The sequence below is a fragment of the Dipodomys merriami genome, unplaced genomic scaffold, assembly GCF_024711535.1.
Source record: "Dipodomys merriami isolate MVZ:Mamm:240054 unplaced genomic scaffold, mDipMer1.0.p SCAF_9, whole genome shotgun sequence".
Taxonomy (NCBI): domain Eukaryota; kingdom Metazoa; phylum Chordata; class Mammalia; order Rodentia; family Heteromyidae; genus Dipodomys; species Dipodomys merriami.
Window position 1 is genome coordinate 33,801,951 of NW_027206512.1, and position 18,680 is coordinate 33,820,630.

General features: G+C 38.8%; 1 protein-coding gene across 2 annotated transcripts in view; it reads right to left on the reverse strand.

The window, feature by feature from the left end:
• Polr2b (RNA polymerase II subunit B) overlaps positions 1–18,680 on the reverse strand; it is a 39,546-nt gene that overhangs the window by 16,405 nt on the left and 4,461 nt on the right. For both annotated transcript variants that reach the window (XM_070013217.1, XM_070013218.1), the window contains exons 3-13: positions 16,913–17,063; positions 12,940–13,052; positions 12,508–12,727; positions 12,019–12,177; positions 8,075–8,239; positions 5,112–5,308; positions 4,849–4,968; positions 3,559–3,745; positions 1,814–1,957; positions 1,464–1,603; positions 1,175–1,286 (exon numbers count right to left, since the gene is read on the reverse strand). In XM_070013217.1, the coding sequence (XP_069869318.1) occupies positions 1,175–1,286; positions 1,464–1,603; positions 1,814–1,957; positions 3,559–3,745; positions 4,849–4,968; positions 5,112–5,308; positions 8,075–8,239; positions 12,019–12,177; positions 12,508–12,727; positions 12,940–13,052; positions 16,913–17,063 (1,708 nt within the window). The remainder of the gene's footprint in view (positions 1–1,174; positions 1,287–1,463; positions 1,604–1,813; positions 1,958–3,558; positions 3,746–4,848; positions 4,969–5,111; positions 5,309–8,074; positions 8,240–12,018; positions 12,178–12,507; positions 12,728–12,939; positions 13,053–16,912; positions 17,064–18,680) is intronic.

Here is an 18,680-nt window from a genome sequence, read left to right on the forward strand (position 1 = left end):
TCAGGAGGCTGAGCTGAGGATCACAGTTCAAAGACAGCCCAGGCAGGAATGTCCGTGAAACTGTGATCTCTAATTAACCACCAGAAAACAGGAAGTACGATGTGGCTCAAGTGGTAGAGCACCGGCCTTGAGCTGAAGAGCTGAGGGACAGCACCCAGGTCCAGAGTTCAAGCCTCACCCAAAAAAAAAAAAAAAAAAGTGAAATTACACCTGGATCCTTTGGATTAGGTTTATTTAAGAAAGGAAAATATTTGGGTCACTCAGTATAAAAATCATGGTTAATCAAAAAAGCCTGATCAAAACCACTAAGTTCTTTCTCTAAAACTAGGGTCAAAAATCCAAAAAGTGCTGGGCACCAGTAGCTCACGCCTGTAATCCTAGCTACTCAGGAGGCTGAGATCTGAGGATTGAGGTTCAAAGCCAGCCTGGGCAGGAAAGTCCATGAGACTCTTATCTCCAATAAACCACTAGAAAACCAGAAGTGTTGCTGTAGCTCAAGTGGTAGAATGCTCGCCTTGAGCTGAAGAGCGCAGGGACAGTGTCCAAGCCTAGAGTTCAAGCCCCGCAACCACCCCCCCCCAAAAAACAAACAAACAAACAAGAAGTAAGAGTGTTCCACATAAACCAGATATGTACGTGCCTATAATCCCAACAACTCAGGTGACAGGGGTAAAAGGATCATGAGACTGAGGTCAGCCTGGTCTACATAGCAAGATTCTGTAAGAGAAAGGAAGGATAGGGGGTTGGGGGGGGAGGAAATGGAGCGAAAAAGAGAGGGAGAAAAGCAAGAAAGCAGGAGTGGAGGGGTGGAAGCATGGATGGAGAAAAGGAGAGGAGGGAGGGAGGAGAGGGAAGGAGGCAAACATTTTACATTCCTAGCCTATAGCTTATTCTATTTTTAAAAGAAAATTTGAGCTTTAATAAAATAGTAAATTTCTGCTTTGTGAAAGGCACCATAAAATAATTGAACTACACACATGGAGAATATATATGAAGAAAATCTATATCCTATTCTTATATATATAAAAAAAAAACACTGAACAAAATATACTAGGAGTACCATTCTGAAGTTCAAGAAAATACAGTAGGTTGAGAATGTAGTTCAGTGGTAGAGTACTTGCCAAACTTTTCATGAGTCCATGGGTTCGAACCCACACAAAAGGAAGACTCTTACCTCAGACACAATAATGTCCATCTGACGTCGCAATTTTCTTAGTGTGTTCATAAGTTGCTCAGGATCTTTATGTATTCCCACCCAGCATCCATTAACAAAAATCTTAGTGGCACTAAAATAAAAAGCATTCAGCACTTAGCAAGTCTATCCTATAATAACTAATAGTTCTAACAAGAATTTAACAATAAACTGTAACCCCTCTGTATATAATAACAATTTATAATAACAATTACAAACATAAAAATAAAAAGTTTAATAATAGTTTAAAAGGCAAACTATCTATACACACTCAGCAATAGCTGCAGGAGAAATCTCTTCTAAATTTTCCATGCTCCATTCTTCTAAAAACTCCAGAATTGGAGATGGTTGAGATCCAACAGAAATATAAGCCATCAGGGCTAAATTCTTCACGAGTCCTACAGCATGGCCCTGAGAAACCACAGAAAAAGTTCGTGTAAGTTTTACATGACTATAAAATTATTTTTCATAAACATTCTTCCTTCAATTTCATTTCAAGATTTATCCTTACCTTCTATGCATAAAACTAATTATTTTAATTCTACACCACATGAACACATAATTAAATCAAATCCTACGTAATTACTAGTTTGATTGTGCAGACTAATTCTACTGCATTACCTCTGGGGTCTCAGCAGGACACACCATTCCCCACAGGGTGTTATGCAATTGTCTTGGCTTTGCTAGCTTGCCATCTCTACCAATAGGAGAATTTAAACGACGCAGGTGAGAAAGAGTAGAAGCAAAGGTCAGGCGGTTTAAAACCTAGGGGGGAAAAAAGTAAAACTTTAAAAGTTTGAGTAATACCATGATTTATACTAGCACAATGATGCAAAATCACTTTGTTTATTCTGTAATACTGGGGTTAGAACTGAGGCCTTGCACATGCTATGCAGATCTTAGGTGTTCTACTTCTAAGGCTATTTCCAGCTACAAAGTTGTATTTTCCCTGAGAATCCCTCCTTATCCTACTCTTACTTTGAATAATATTGTCCACCCATAACTAAACTGTTCCTTATTTTACCAGTGATGATGTACAGTTTTAACATGCCACATAGTATTCATGAGGACAGCACTTTCCTTTTGTTTTCTCCCATCAGTCATGAGACTTGAACTCAAGGCCTGGGTGCTGTCCCTTAGCTTTTTTACTCAAGCCTAGCACTCTACCAATTTGAGCCACAGCTCTACATCTGGTTTTCATGTGGTTATTTGGAGATAGAGTGTCATAGACTTTCCTGTCCAAGCTGGCTTCAATCTTTTATCCTCAGATCTCAGCCAGACATGAGCCACCAAGTGCTCAGCAAGGGCTTTCCTTTTTTTAAAAAATTGTTTTTGTTCTCCACTGTTTTCAACAGCTGGCATGTTAGCTTTTAAATAAGCATTGAATCATATGCTACCAACTCATGTATCTTTGACCATAGCAGACATCTAATTCATCCCACTACTTTTTCCAGGATGAGGCCTCTTAAGTCTACCACAGGCAAACATCCACATTCACTGCCAATCCAGGATTATGCAAGGTATTAGTTACAAATATGGTAATACTCAGACAGAAAGAAAGCAGGCAACTAAAGTTGATGTCATCTTTTTCTAGCCCTAAAACAACCCAAATCTGATTTCTCTTCCTAAATCTTCCTTCCTTCAATCTCCTAATCTAGAACTTCAAAATTATCTTGTCTCTAAGTCTCTCCCTCCACACATCAATACAAACCTAGCCCCTTCCTTCCCAGTATCACAGCAGTAGCTCAGGTCAGCCTGTTCCTCAGCCCCCCATCCTACGTCCTGAATCCCTGCCTGTTCCCTCCTCAATCATCAAAATAATTAAAACATAGATACATCCACATCACTCACCCACCTAAACATTAAACTGACTTCAGAAGAGCATAACATTAAAGCCCTGCCCATGGATCACATGTAAGCCCACCTACTTGGGAGGCAGAGACAGGAAGACTGTAGCTGGAGGCCAGCCTGAGAACAAAAGTAAGTAAAACCCTACCTCAAGGAACTAAACAAGCACAATGAGGCATGCTTCTAATCCCAACTAAGAGAAAGGAATAACACTGTACTCCAAAACTCCTTAAAAAATAACTAGAAAGGGATGACACTGTCCAAAAAGAAATGTACTCTTTACCTGATTCATGTAACTACAACCCCTCTGTATATTCCTTTATAATAAAAATAAAAAATTAAAAAAAAAAACTAGAACAAAAAATTAACTATTTATTTTCATAATTCAAAAGCCTCTAGTGATTTTACATTTGACCAAGGAAACGAAAGCAAAGTGACTTACATTCACTAAATGAAAGAATCAACAAGCCCTGTAATGTTTTTCCTATGAAAGCTGTAGTCATAGTTGACACCTTTACCTGAGATACTCCAGCTCTGGCTTGATGAGCTTTCTTTTGGTCACCCCAGTTTCCAGTAGCTAAAGAGTATTTGAGCCCATCCGATATAATTCTTGTTTTAATTGCCAATTCCAAGTTAAAGTCCTTTCCTCGATCAATAAATTTCTGTGCATAGATCCGTACTTCTTTTAGCAAATTCTTAAACATACTGTTAAACAAAATGACATTATTTTAAACATGCAAAGTCTGCAAAAAATGCATTTTTTTTCTTTTTTCTTTTTTTTAGTACTAGCGTCAGGGCTTGAACTCAGAGCCTTGTGCTTTTTAAAAGTTCAGCTTTTTTGCTCATAGCTAGTGCTCTACCATTTCAGCCATTTCTCTAGTTGGGCATTTTTTCTGGTTAACTGAAGAGTCACAAGGATGTCTGCTTTGGCTGGCCTCAAAACATGATCCTCCAGATTTTAGGATTATAGGCATGAGCCACCTGCATCTGGTAAAATGCAGTCTCAAAGGTTGTGGCAAGTAAAAGCTATTATTATTTTTATATTTAAAACAAACACATGTGTGCATTATACATATAAACACATACACATAAGAGGGAACAATTAGGAAAAAATGTTAAAGAAGCTGCTTATGAAGCCAATAACAAAAAAAAAGCTGAAAAACACTAATCTACAACTCATAAAACATGCAAAACACTACTAACATTAATGTAATTTTTAGATTACCTATGTATTGTTTATTGAAGGAACTTTTTTACTGATTCTAAAAGTATTGAAAAAAATTAAAATGGAAAAAGTACTTTTAATTCATTATAGACAACAGAAATATTAAGAAAATAAAAATTCATATATAATCCCAACCTAGTGCTATCTCCCTCCAGTTTGCATTTATGAGCTATAAAAGCTAGACTAAAAATTCTACTATTAGCACTTAGAAATTCAGGTCATGATGGCTATTGTTCAATGGTAGAACTTGCCTAGCATGCACTGTACTAGCACCAGCACCACCAAAACCAAACAAACAATAAGTGGTACTCACAATCATAAACAATATTTCAGATATTAACTGTAATTAAGTCTACCCAAGCAGCAAAGAGATTATACACACTTCACATGTAAACAATACAGATAAGCTTGACAATGTAACCATTCCAGGTGGCTGAAAGTGAAACCACACAGGAGGTACAATGGCTAACATCCCAGCTACTTGGGAGGCAAAGGTGGGAAGATTTAAGAGTTTGAAGGAAGTCTAGGCAATATAAGAAAGTAAAATTTCCTTACTCAACAACGGCATTCTGTAATTCCTTACCCTCTAAATAAGAATGCAAGTAAGGGCCCAGCAAGATCCAATCTTTTGTTCCCATAGTGATCTCGGTCATCTAGTTCTCTTCTACCCAAAGCTGCTAGAAGTAATCTATGAACCATATACCTTAAAAAAGATAAAAGACACTTGAATTTTGGCTTTTTAAAAAAATATACATCAAATAAATAACTTCTGACATTCTCAGATTTAAGAAAAACACTATCTCTATTATATCTGCCAAAGAACTTTGAACAATTAAATTAACATACCCCAAGAAATAGGCTTTTTTAGTCTCACAAAAATCGCTGACACCAACATGAGGAAGCATTTCCTTTTGTAAGACTTCCTTTGCATATTTAATTCTTTTCTCTTTAGTAACACCAGGCTTTGCTCCTCTTGAACCAATGAAATTTAATGCAACATTCTGTTCTTGAATGACGAAGGCTTCATCAAGAGAAGGTTTAACCTATGAAATAATTTGTTATTTTCAAGTTTGTTCTCTTTATTAAAATGCCCAATAAAACTTCACCAAGTGTATAAATGTTACAGAAAATCAAGGAGTCACAAAATCTTAGAATCCGAAGGCCACAGAGAGATCTAAAGATCACTGACAAATCCACTATCAAAGTAGGCAATTTTACTGTTTCGAAAAATACAAAGAATACCCTTAGGAAAAAGACTAGTGTTACTGTTTTTCTACACTTTAACAACCAATGGCAAAATAAAGTTCCTTCTGCATATCTCAAAAATATTTAGAGAAGCATGGTGATCCAATTAAAATTTACTGACTCATAAATAAATATGTCAGATTTTGTTTTCAGTCTTGATAGGAAGATTTTTTTGGGGGAGGGGGGGCGGTGGGAGGGTGGTAAGGGAGCTTGAACTCTGGGCCTAGGTGCTGTCCCTCAGCCCTTCAGCTCAAGGCTTACACTCTATCACTTGAGCCACAGTACCACTTCCGGCTTTTTCTTTTTTATGTGGTGCTGAGGAATCAAACCCAGGGCCTTATGCATGTGAGGCAAGCACTCTACTACTGAGCCACCTTCCCAGCCCAAGAAATTTTTAATGTATAACTAAACCACTCAATTTTCAAAAGAGATGACCTTAAGACCACATTGCTAAGTCTTATATTCCATACCCAGCCACTATCTGTAACCACATAAAAAGTTTCCTCATCTACAAAGTGACTAAAATAATTCCCAAGTTTCATTGCAGTTCTAACATTCTAAATCTCCTACTGTATATAATAATGAGCATGAGAAATAAATAAGGGGTAACAATTAGTAACTTTAACTTCTGTAAGTACCCCTTGATAGTATTATGTATACTAAAATGCTTTTCTTGTCTTTGACTTTCTATGTGTTCTTATCAAGATCCAGATTTAAACATCTAAATCTTAACCATAGAACCAGAGCTCACAAAAATGAAGCACTTTTGAATGCCTGATTCATATATACAACATTCACAGACAGCTTTATAAGAGCTGAAGGTAAAACAGCAACTTTCACAAAGACAATATACTTAAATCAAATGTCTTTCACTTTACTAATGAAATTTCCATTTGAAACAAGTATGAATAACTTGGTATGTCTGGGACAAAAGAAAACATCTTTTATAAGTCACATCAATTTTTTTAATTATTATATAAAGTAAACCTGGGGGCTGGGAAAGTGGCTCAGTGGTAGAGCACTTGCCTTGCATGCATGAGGCCCTGGGTTCTATTCCTTAACACCACATAAACAAAAAGAAAAAAGCCAGAAGTGGCGCTGTGGCTCAAGTGGTAGAGTGCTAGCCTTGATCTGAAGAGCTGAGGGACAGCGCCCGGGCCCAGAGTTCAGGCCCCACGACCGGACCCAAAAAAAAAAAAAGTTAATGTTAAATAATGCTTACTGACTGTTGGTAAAATCTAACCAGAACTCATTTGTCATAAACAAATACCCTGAACTAAGCTCTCTACTTTCTAATGTTGTGAGAAACGTTTAGCTTGAATCTTTTTTTTTTTTTTTGGTCAGACGTAGGGCTTAAACTCTGGGCTTGGGCGCTGTCCTTGCACTCTTCAGCTCAAGGCATGCGCTCTACTGCTTGAGCCACATCACCACTTCCGGTTTTCTAGTAGTTTTTGGAGCTAAGACTCTCATGGACTTTCCTGCCTGGGCTGGCTTTGAACCGCATTCCTCAGATCTCAGCCTCCTGAGTAGCTAGGATTACAGGCATGAGCCACCAGCGCCCGGCTAGCTTGAATCTTAAGTCATCTTATTCACACCAGGTAATTTAGTACAGCTTTAAGAACAGTATATATGATCTCACTTTTCACCTGAAAACCTCAATGTCATAAAAAAAAAAAAAAAGAAAAAAAGAAGAAAGGCTAAACAAAGATAAAAAAGAGACTAAAAAGGCGCTGGGAAGGTGGCTCAGTGGTAGAGTGCTTGAGCCTTGCATGCATGAGGTCCTAGGTTTAATTCCTCAGCACCACATAGCAGAAAAAGCTGGAAGTGGCGCTGTGGCTCAAGTGGTAGAGCGCTAGCCTTGAGCTGAAGAGTTGAAGGACAGCGCCTGGGCCCAAAGTTCAGGTTCCACTACCAACAACAACAAAAAGACATTATAGGGCAACTGGCAAAAATCTGTATAAGAGATATACATTAATAAGACTTACCTAAATCAAATTTGATGTCAATTACTATGCTGGATTATGTAAATGAAATGTCCTGGTGCTTAGGAAATATAATATACACTAAAGTATTACTTAGGAGAAAAGGCATATCGTATGTGTAAATTACTCTCAAATAGTCTAGACCAAAGTAATACACAAATACAGTTAGGTAGATAGAAGGGGGGAAAAAAAAGTTAAGTTAAAACAGCAAAAGTAACAATTGTATCTGGATGAATATTTAAGAGTTCTCCAAACTACTGTTTCAAATTTTCTTCAAGCCTGAAATTCTTTAAAAAGTTTAAAAAAAAAAAAGGCATAAACTATTCAATATTCCTTTTTACTCTGCACCAGACTCATGTGCTTTTACAATCTTCCTTACTACTGTTTCCTCAAGCTGCTGTCACTGACTGGCTGTCTCTGGTTTTCTATCAGTAAGAAAAGCCTAGACAGAGCTGAAAGTTTTCATTACACAGTAAATGCTACATTGCTCTCCAATCATTTTCTGCTGTTTTAAAGGTTAAAATAATCAGTGTCTTTAATTTTATTGTAAAACATTACAAATACATTTTGCTTTTAAATTACCATTTCCATCATCTCCGGGTCTTCAAAATCATAAATAATATGTTCTAAGATATCTCGGTCAGACACAAAACCTAGAGCTCTGAACACAATGATGATGGGAACCTCTTGCTTGATATATGGTAGAGTTGCCACAATGCGCTGACCAATAGCACTCTTTTTTGCACCCTAGAAAAACAAAATATATTAGAACATGAATATACAAGAACGCAAAGCAATATAAAATAATCATGAAAATGGATGTATTAATTATAGATCATTATAGATCATTCAAAAGCATGCCTCCCTCTCCTCCTACAGCTGTTCTTTAAGACCTGTTCTTGAAACAGGTTTATGACTTTAATAGAAAACCTGGTCATTATAATCTAATACAATTTTCACTGTCTTCTGTCTGCCAAGATTGTCAAGAATTACCAAATGCCAGATTTGGAAATTACTTTGGCTGCCAAAGAATATAAACACAACTGATGCCTTGCCACTCTCCATCCCTGAGGAAGGGGGGGATGGATTCTGAAAAAAAAGTAAATGTAAAAAGAGAAAGAAGCCGGGCACCAGTGGCTCATGCCTGTAATCCTAGCTACTCAGGAGGCTTAGATCTCAGAATTGTGTTTTAGGAAGTGGTGCTGTGGCTCAAATGGTAGAGTGCTAGAGCTGAAGAGCCGAGGGACAGCACTCAGGCCCAGAGTTCAAGCCCCATGACCAAAAAAAAAAAAAAAAAAAGATATTGTATCTATCAGAATTGTGGTTTAAAGTCAGCTTGGGCAGGAAAGTCTGTGAGACTCTTTATCTCCAATAAACCACTCAGAAAACCGGAAATGGCGGTGTGGCTCAAGTAGTAGAGTGCTATCCTTGAGCTAAAGAACTGAGGGACAGTTCCCAGGCCCAGAGTACTAGCCACATGACCAAGCCAAAAAAAAGAGAGAGAAAGCTGAGCACAGGATGAAAACAAAATATTCAATCAAAGCTTATCTGTAAGATAGTTTCTTGTTTACATAATGATTCAGAATTAACAGCTCTTGTAATTGGAAAAGATGCCTAAATATGCTCATACTGTAGTTTTAGCCACAATAAGGAACCTTTTCTCTACTGAATATTGGGGGTGATAAGAAATAATCATTGCAGGAGCTGGAAAGGTGGCTCAGTAGTAGAGTGCTTGCCTCGCATGCACAAGGACTTGGGTTCGATTCCTCAGCACCACATGAACAGAAAAATCTGGAAGTGGCACTGTGGCTCAAGTAGTAGAGTGCTAGCCTTGAGCTGAAGAGCTCAGGGACAGCGCCCAGGCCCAGAGTTCAAGCCCCTTGACTGACCAAAAAAAAAGAATCATTGCAGGCAGCCAAACACAAGGGGCATGTGAGACTCTATGAGGAACATAAGCGTCAACAGATAATTTTGAGGACTTCATATGGCCTCAAGCTGGACATTCCCTACCCTAAGCAGTTCACGCTACTAAATTAGCTTTCCCATTACACAAGTTAAAAAAAAATTTTTTTTGGAGCCAGGCACCAGTGGCTTATACCTGTCCCCTAGCTACTCAGGAAGCCCTAAGACCTGAGGATTATGATTCTAAGCCCTCAGGGCAAGCAAGTCTGTGAGACTCTTATCAACAATTAACATCAAAAAAGCTGGAAGTGAAGCTTTGGCTCAAATGATAGAGGGCTGGCTTTGATCACAAAAGCTCAGGGATAGCAGGCCCTGAGTTCAAGACCCAGGACTGCACAAAAATAAATAAATAAATTTGTTTGAAGCAGTACGGGATCTTCTACTTATGCTTCCTTTGTGTTGCCAAGGATGACAGGTATGTACCACTGCACCCAGTCAATGCTGGGATAACATGTGCACACCACAACACCCAACCACTGGTTGAGATGGAATATCTTGGGTGTTTTTTTTCCTGGACTGGCCTCAAGCTTCCATCCTCAACTTCTGTCTCCCAAGTAGCTAGGATTACAAGGTTAAGCCTCATTTTCAACTATGAAAACAGAACAATGTAACCTGTTGAAATTGTTTTGAGGAGGAAAGGAAGGCAAGAAGAGTGAAAGCAAGTTGGAATATATTGTTAAATGTGGAAATGTACCAATGAAACCCATCCCCCCAAATAACTAGGAAATATATTTTTTTAACCAGTCCTGGGGCTTGAACTCAGGGCCTGGGCACTGTCCCTGAGCTTCTTTTGCTCAAGGATAACACTTCTGGCTTTCTCTGTTTATGTGGTACTGAGGAATGGAGCTCAGGGCTTCATGCATGCTAAGCAAGCACTCTACCACTAAGCCACATACCCAGCCCTAACTAATTTTTTAAAAAGTGATGGCCACTATTCGGAGGCTCAGATATGAGGATTGCAGTTCAAAGCCAGAAAACCGGAAGTGGTGCTGTGGCTCAAGTGGTAGAGCACTAGCCTTGAGTTGCAGAGCCGAAGAGCTGAGGAACAGTGCCCAGGCCCAGAGTTCAAGCCCCACAACCAACCAAAAAAAAGAAAAATAAAAGTGATGACCTAGGGCTAGGAATGTAGCTTAGCGGTAGAGTGCTTGTAGTATGCATGAAGCCCTGGGTTCAATTCCTCAGCATCACATACACAGATAAAGCTGGAAGTGGTGTTGTGGCTCAAGTGGCAAAGTGATAGCCTTGATCAAAAGAAGGTCAGGCAATTATTACATCTATTATTATACCTATTATATCATATTATGTCCATTTGAACAAATAAACTCTTTCCAATTTAAAAAAAAAATAAAGAAGAAGCAGCTCAGGGACATTGCCCAGGCCCCAAGTTTAAGCCCCAGGAGTTGCAAAAAATAAAAATTAATGAATTAATTAATTAAAGGTAAAAAATACCAAGAGGACTAATTACACCTTCCAAAAGAACACTAATGGTTACATCAAGCAATATAAGTAACATAAATGGCACACAGTAAATATCTGAGAAATGTTATCTCTAGGTTACTTTATTAGGGCTAGAAATGTAGCTCGGTGGTACAGCACTTGCCTAGTGCATACTAGGCTCTGGGTTTGATTCTCAGCACCATGAAAAGACTCTACTATTATTGCTTTTATGTAATTCCCTTGAGTGAACTGAAGTACTGACTTAAATCTAACCCAAAGAATATGACAGATATTGGGGATATACCTTAGTTGAAGATCATGTGCTTAGTATGGTCAAGCTATATGGGTTCAATCCCAACCAGCTCAAAAAAAAAAAATATGGCAAAACTAGAAGGATATTACTTGTGTAATTAAGGTATAAAAAATTGATTTAAGCCAGACACTGGTGGCTCATGCCTGTAATCCTAGCTACTCAGGAGGCTGAGATCTGAGGACCACGGTTTAAAGCCTGCCTGGACAGGAAAATCTATGAAACTCTTATCTCCAATAAACCACCAAAAACTGGAAGTGGTGCTGTACCTCAAGCAGTAGAGCACTCGCCCTGAGCTGAAGAGCTGAAGGACAATGCTCAGGCCCAGATTTCAAGCCCCACCACTGACAAAAAAAAAAAAAAAATTATGTGTTACTTCTACTCTTCTACAGCCCTTTTTGCTTGTTTCTTCTTAAAAGAAGAAACAAGCTGCCATGTTGTCAAGAGTGGAATGGAAAGTCCCACATGACAAGGAAATGTGAAAGACTTCCAACACCCAGCAAAGACCTGAAACACCTCAGTGCCATGGTCAATGAAGAACTGAGTCATACCAGAAAATCATATGAATGTGCTTTCAGATGACTGCAGCTTTGGCAAAGACATCTGGCTAGAGGACCCAGCTATGCTGCATGCAGATTCCTGACTCACAGAAACTGTGAAATCTTAAATACAGCTAGATGGAGTAACCGGTTTCCTGGCAACAAGTAAATAACATGAAGGTAACATAAAATACCAACAGTGTACTCCAGGAGAACTTTTTAGAATGCAGTAGAAAACAAAGAAATAAACCCAAACAGCATCTCCTCAAGAGCCATACCTGTCCTCCTCTTGCCAGCATGCTAACCCATATAGTACTGGTAGGTCGGGAAGAATTCTCCAGACATGATCTACACTCTCCTGTGTAGGCATATTTAGAGTCCTTTTTGGCAAACACATAGACTGTGTTTGTTGCCATTTTCTCTTGAGCAATTAGAACCTATAGAGACAATAACAAAGTTATAGCCATGAAACCTCAAAGTCACTGAAATAGAAGAGTAAAATCTGCATTATAATTTAACCTAATCCTATAGGCTTGTTGAAATAACTTAATTTCACAAACTCCATTTTGCATAAATGCATCATAGAAATGTATAAGCTTCAACAACAAATTTCTCATAAATATTAAATATAGCTAAGCTTTAGTAAACTTGGCTGTCATACCCTAAATAATTCTAATTGCTACTTCCAGTATATCCTATAGGAAAGTCTGCTTTTTTTTTTTAATTTAACTATCATTTTGCAATGTTTTAAAATACTTTTACCATACCTTTTCTGACCCATTAATGATGAAATAGCCACCAGGATCCAAAGGACATTCATTTAATTCACAAAGATCACGATCTGTTAAGCCATTCAAGAGGCAGTAAGTTGAACGCAACATAATTGGAATCTTTCCTATAAAAGTTTTCTGATGCTGAGTCTGAAGTTGTTCTTCACCTTCTTTAATGACTGTTTTTGTTATGTCAACATAAAGTGGAGCAGAATACCTTTGAAAATAAAGTCAGAATTGAACAATAGTAAGACATTTGCTAAAACATAAATCTCCAACTAGTTAAATTATACTTTCCAACTTTTATTTCAATATCTGCTAGGAAGATTGAGTTTAAGACAAGTATGAAATACACAGCAAGACACTGTCTCAAGAAAAAAAATTATTAAATTTTAAATTGTCAACCATGAACAAGAAAAACTTTCTTACGTGAGATTTCTTAATCTGGCTTCATTGGGCATCATTGGTGAAGGGGCACCATCTCTCTCCCAATGAGTAGGCTTGGAGAGATAAATTTGTTCAAACTTTAGCAGGTATCTTGGCTGAAATTAAACAAAAACATTCAGGGTAAATAATTTTCTTTATAAAGCTTTAATGGTTTCAAAAGTTGGGAGTATGGCTCAATAGAGGACTATATGCCTAGCACCTATCAGAACCGAGGTCCTTAGCAATAAAAAAAAGAAAACAGTCTACTTGACATTAACATGTAGAAGCAGCTCAAAACTAAGCCAAATTTACTGATCTGAACATTAAAGTTAATATCCACCCGCAGAAATGTCATTTTAAATATAATTTTTTCCTTACGGCAGAACATAAAAAGACAACAGTCCACACAAATAAAAAAACTGCATATATTAGCTGCTCTAAGTACATACAGAATAGTCAAAATAGATTTTAATTAATGAACTATATAGTTTTGTGTGCCTTATCCCTTGATTATGGTGTAGAGTACAAAGTGATCAAAGCAGCTATTATCATCTAACCAATAAATCACTAGAAAAAGTAAATTTAACTCTCCAATTAAACATACAAAAATAAAAAAATCTTTTTTTTGGGGGGAGGGTCCAGTCATGGGGCCTGAACTCTGGGCCTGGGCACTGTCCCTCAACTCTTCAGCTCAAGGCTAGCGCTCTACCACTTGAGCCACAGTGCCACTTCTGGCTTTTTTCTTTTTTGCTTATGTGGTGCTGAGGAATTAAACCCAGGGCCTTATACGTGCAAGGCAAGCGCTCTACCACTGAGCCACCTTCCCAGTCCCAAAAATAAAAAAAATCTTAATCATTCTATATAAAAAACTGACAACTGCCAGGTGCTGGTGGCTCACACCTGTAATCCTAACTGCTCAGGAGGCTGAGATCTGAGAATCACAGTTCAAAGCCAGCCTGGGCAGGAAAGTCTGTGAGAATCTTATGTCCAATAAACCACTCAGAAAACCAGAAGTGGTTTTGTGACTCAAGTGGTAGAGCCCTTGCCTTGAGCTGAAGAGCCAAGAGGCAGCGTCTAGGCCCAGAGTTCAAGCTCCATTACTGACCAAAAAAAAACCCAAAAAAACAAAAAACAACTGAGAACTTCCAATCTGACTGACCATAGCTCAGCCTACAATATAAGGGGAGAAAACAACAATTTTTTCAATAAAACATTTAACTGACCAAGGGCACAGTTCAAGTAGTAGAACACCTGCCAGCAAGAACAAAGACCTGAATTTAAACCCCAAGATCTCCATAAAACAACAGCAACCAAAAATTTTTAATTGAGAGCTGAGGATGTAGCTCAGTGGCAGAATGCTTGCCTAGTATGCATGAAGTCCTAGTTTGACTCAGTGTCATAAGAAACAACAACAAAAACCCTAGTAAAACATTCTGCTTGTGCATAAACTAAGCATCTTTTCTAAGAGAAGTCATTTCTCCCTTCACAGTCAACTTAAATTCCTCCCATCTTTTCTGATAGACTGATAATCAAGCTTTAGAGATCACTTCCTCCAGTAGTAATTACTATACTGGCACAGTGAATACTCTTAATATTGTTTACTCTCTAGTTTCACTAAGACTATATAGATTATCAGGATTTTTTTAAAAAGCACACCATGTTGCTTTTTTTGCTCTTCAGAACATAATTTGGGGTAGCACCTCCAACTAGAATGAGTGATAGATAAATCCTCAGAATATAATCTAGAAAGAAAAGTGACTGAAAAGACAAAGAACAGACTTCTTCCAGGCTCTGGTGGCTCACACCTGTCATCCTAGCTACTCAGGAGGCTGAGATATGGGGATGGTGGTTCAAAGCCAGCCTGGGCTTCAAGTCCATGAGACTCTTATCTCCAATTAACCACCAGAAAACCAGAAGTGGTGCTGTGGCTCAACTGGTAGAGTACTATCCTTGAGCTGAGGAACAGCAACCAGGCCCAGAGTCCAAGCCCTACAACCAACCAAAAAAAAAAAAAAGAATAGACTTCTCCCTCTGACCAACACTATTTCTGAGGCTCTCTGTCTCACTTTGGACTTCTCCCTTTTTTTTTTTTGGTCCATTGTTGGGCTTGAACTCTAGGCCTAGGCATTGTCTCAGCTCTTCAGCTCATGGCTAGTGCTCTACCATTTGGGCCACAGCACCACTTCCAGTTTTCTGATGGTCAGTTGGAGATAAGAGTTTCATGGAGGGCTGGGAAGGTGGCTCAGTGGTAGACCGCTTGCCTTGCACGCATGAGGCCCTGGGTTCGATTCCTCAGCACCATATAAGCAAAAAGAAAAAAGCCAAAAGTGGCACTGTGGCTCAAGTGATAGAGCACTAGCCTTGAGCTGAAGAGCTGAGGGACAGTGCCCAGGCCCAGAGTTCAGGACCCACAACCAGACCCATAAAAAAGTTACACAGACCTTCCTGCCCAGGCTGGCTTTCAACCATGATCCTGAGATCTCAGCCTCCTGAGTAGTTAGGATTACAGGCATGGGCCACCAGAGCCTGGCAAGCTTCTTACTTTTTTACAATTACTCAAATAAAAAGAAACTATAGCTGGGCACTGGTGGCTCATACTTGTAATCCTAACTATTCAGAAGGCTGAGATCTGAGGATCTTGGTTTGAAACCAGCTGGGACAGGAAAGTCCATGAAACTCTTTATCTCCAAATAACCACCAAAAAAGGGAAGTAGACCTGTGGCTCAAGTAATAGGGTGCTAAACTTGGGCACAAAAGCTCAGGGACAGTACCCAAGTCCTGAGTTCAAGCCCAAAGATCAGCACCAAGTGGCTCATGTCTAGAATCCTAGATACTCAGGAGTCTGAGATCTAAGGACTGTGGCTTGAAGCCAACCCCGGCAGACAAATCCAAGAAACTCTTATTGCCAACTAATCAAGAAAATATCAAACCGAAGGAGTGGCTTACATGAGCAAAAGCTGAACAAAAGTATACAGTTTAGTTTACTTTAGTGTGCATGTATCCTAGTTATCCAGGAGGCTAACATCTAGAGGATCACGGTTCGAAGCCATCAGAGGCAAGAAAGTCCATGAGACTCTTATCTCCAATTAACCATCAAAAGGCCAGAAATGGAGCTGTGGCTAAAATGGTAGAGCAAAAAATCTGAAGACAAAACCCAAACCCAGAGTTCAACACCAGTACTTGCATAGAAAAAAGAGAAAAAATGAAGACAAACATGGGATGAGTTATTATTTTCCTTTCCTGTATGCAAAAGCACAGGAAAAAAAAAAAGTGCTAAGTCAGGTGCTGGTGGCTCACATGTGTAATCCTAGCTACTTAGGAGGCTGAGATCTGAAGATGGTGGCTCAAAGCCAGTCCAGGCAGGAAACTCTGTGAGACTCTTATCTCCAATAAACCACTCCGAAAACCAGAAGTGGTGCTATGGCTCAAGTGGGAGAGCACTAGCCTTGAGCTGAAGAACTAAGGGACAGTGCCTAAACCAACCAAAAAAAAAAAAAAAGTGCCAGGAAAGCACTCTACCATTTAAGCCATATCCCTGTTTCAGGTTTGCTTATTTTAGGTTTCATGTGATTCCTTCCTTCATACTTATTATCCGAATAGGAAGATTAAGGCATTGTTTTTTGAGCAAATACCTTATATTATCTACACTACTGATATTTTTTTCATCCTCCTAGAGGGCAAAAGAGTTATTAATAAATCAAACAGATTTAAGAGGTTTGTTTTACCTTTCCATGTAGTGAAATATATTATCAAGTATTGTGTAGTACAATTACTTAAATTTTAGATAATATTCCTAAGTTAAATTATTTGAAGTGATATTTTATCATTTCTGCCTCTGAACATTAAAAAAAGGTTAAGATTACTTGTGAAACTACATGCTTGACTTCTAATCTTTAAGCCAAGTAAGAGAATGGTTGGACTTTCAAACTAAGACTATTCTTCAACTATGCAACCTTAGTAGAAATAACCATCTTACCGGTTCTTCAACCTCTCCACTAGCATGCTGAGCTTCAGCTTGCAGGTCAATGGGTGGAGCATCTTCCACAATTCTTTGAACTGACATCTGAATAAACTCATCAAAAGAATCCAGCTGTTGTCTCACCAAGCCTTTTTCATCAAAATAGGAACTAGGAAACAGGAAAGTATTTAAGTTAATAATCAGTTGCAACTCAGTTTCTTATATATTTTTCCTATTTCATCAATAAGTTAACTCAATAAATACTCATAAAATACCAACCACTATATGACAATCACTAGAAAACCTAGGCGATAGCTAAAAGAATGAGACCAGCAGTTTTTTCATGCATACCTTATTATTGTTTGGGGATAAGAACACAACTTGAGATTTATAAGGGACTCTAACTTAATGTTTTTGGTCTTTTGTTTCGTTTTGTTTGTGTGTAGGCCAATACTAGGCACTGAACTCAGGACCTGAGCTTTTTCACTCAAGACAGGCACTCTGTCACTTGAGCTACACCACCACTTCTAACTTTTTGGTGGTTAATTGGAGAGAAGAGTCATGGACTTTACTGCCTGATCTGGCTTTGAATCTAAATCCTCAGATCTCAGCCACCTGAAACAGCTAGGATTAAAGGAGTGAGGCACTGGCACCTGGAATAAATATCTTAAGAAATTTTATTCGATCTCTTTGAAACACTGATTGTAAAAAAATTTTAAAAAAAGGGGGGGGGGGCCACAGGTGACTCAGACCTGTAATCCTGGCTACTCCAGAGGCTGAGATCTGAGAAGCCCAGTTCAAAGTCAGCTGGGGCAAAAAAGTCTGTGAGAGTCTTATTTTCAATTAAACCACCAAAAAAGCTAGAAGTGGAGTTGTGGCTCAACTGGTAGTGCTAGACCTGAGCCAAAAAGCTCAGGACAGTATCTAGGCCAGAACCAGCAAAAGAAAAAGTGTCAAGAGAGAAAATTAAAGGTGAGCTGGGGGGGATGATCAGAAGGGGGGAAAAAAGCTGGAAAAATGAGGGACGGGGTGACACTGTTGAAAAAGAAATGCACCTATTACCTGACTTATGTAACTGTACCCCTCTGTATATCACCTTTACAGTAAGAAAGAAAAAGAAAACGAGCTGAGTGCCAGTAGCTCACGCCTATAATCCTAGCTATTCAGAAAGGTGAGATCTGAAGATACAGGTTTGAAGCCAGCCTAGGCAGGAAAAGTCCTTGAAACTCTTACCTCTAATTAACCACCAGAAAACTGGAAGTAATTGGGCTGGAAAGGTAGCTCAGTGGTAGAGTGCTTGCCTTGCACGAATGAGGCCCTGGGTTCGATTCCTCAGTACCACATAAGCAGAAAAAGCTGGAAGTGGAGCTGTAGTTCAAATGGCAGAGCGCTAGCCTTGAGCTGAAGAGCTGAAGGACAGTGCCCAGGCCGAGTTCAGGCACCCACAACCGACAAAAAAAAAAAAAAACTTCCAAGAAAACTGGAAGTAGTGCTGTGGCTCAAGGTGGTAGGTCTTGAGTGAAAAAGTTCAGGGATAGTGCCCAGGCCCTTAGTTCAAGCCTCACAACCAACAAAGCAAAACAAAAAAAAGTAAATGGACAGTGAAGGATAACAGTAAGAACTTTAATTTCAGGTAAAGTGATAGGGTTACACTGATTGCAATATACTGCAAATGTATGAAAATGTAGCAATGAAATTCCCCTCTGTACATTAGTGTAAGGTAATAAACGTTTGAGTAAGAAGAAAAATGTTGATATCAATAGTTAAAATAGTGAAATGTGGAATA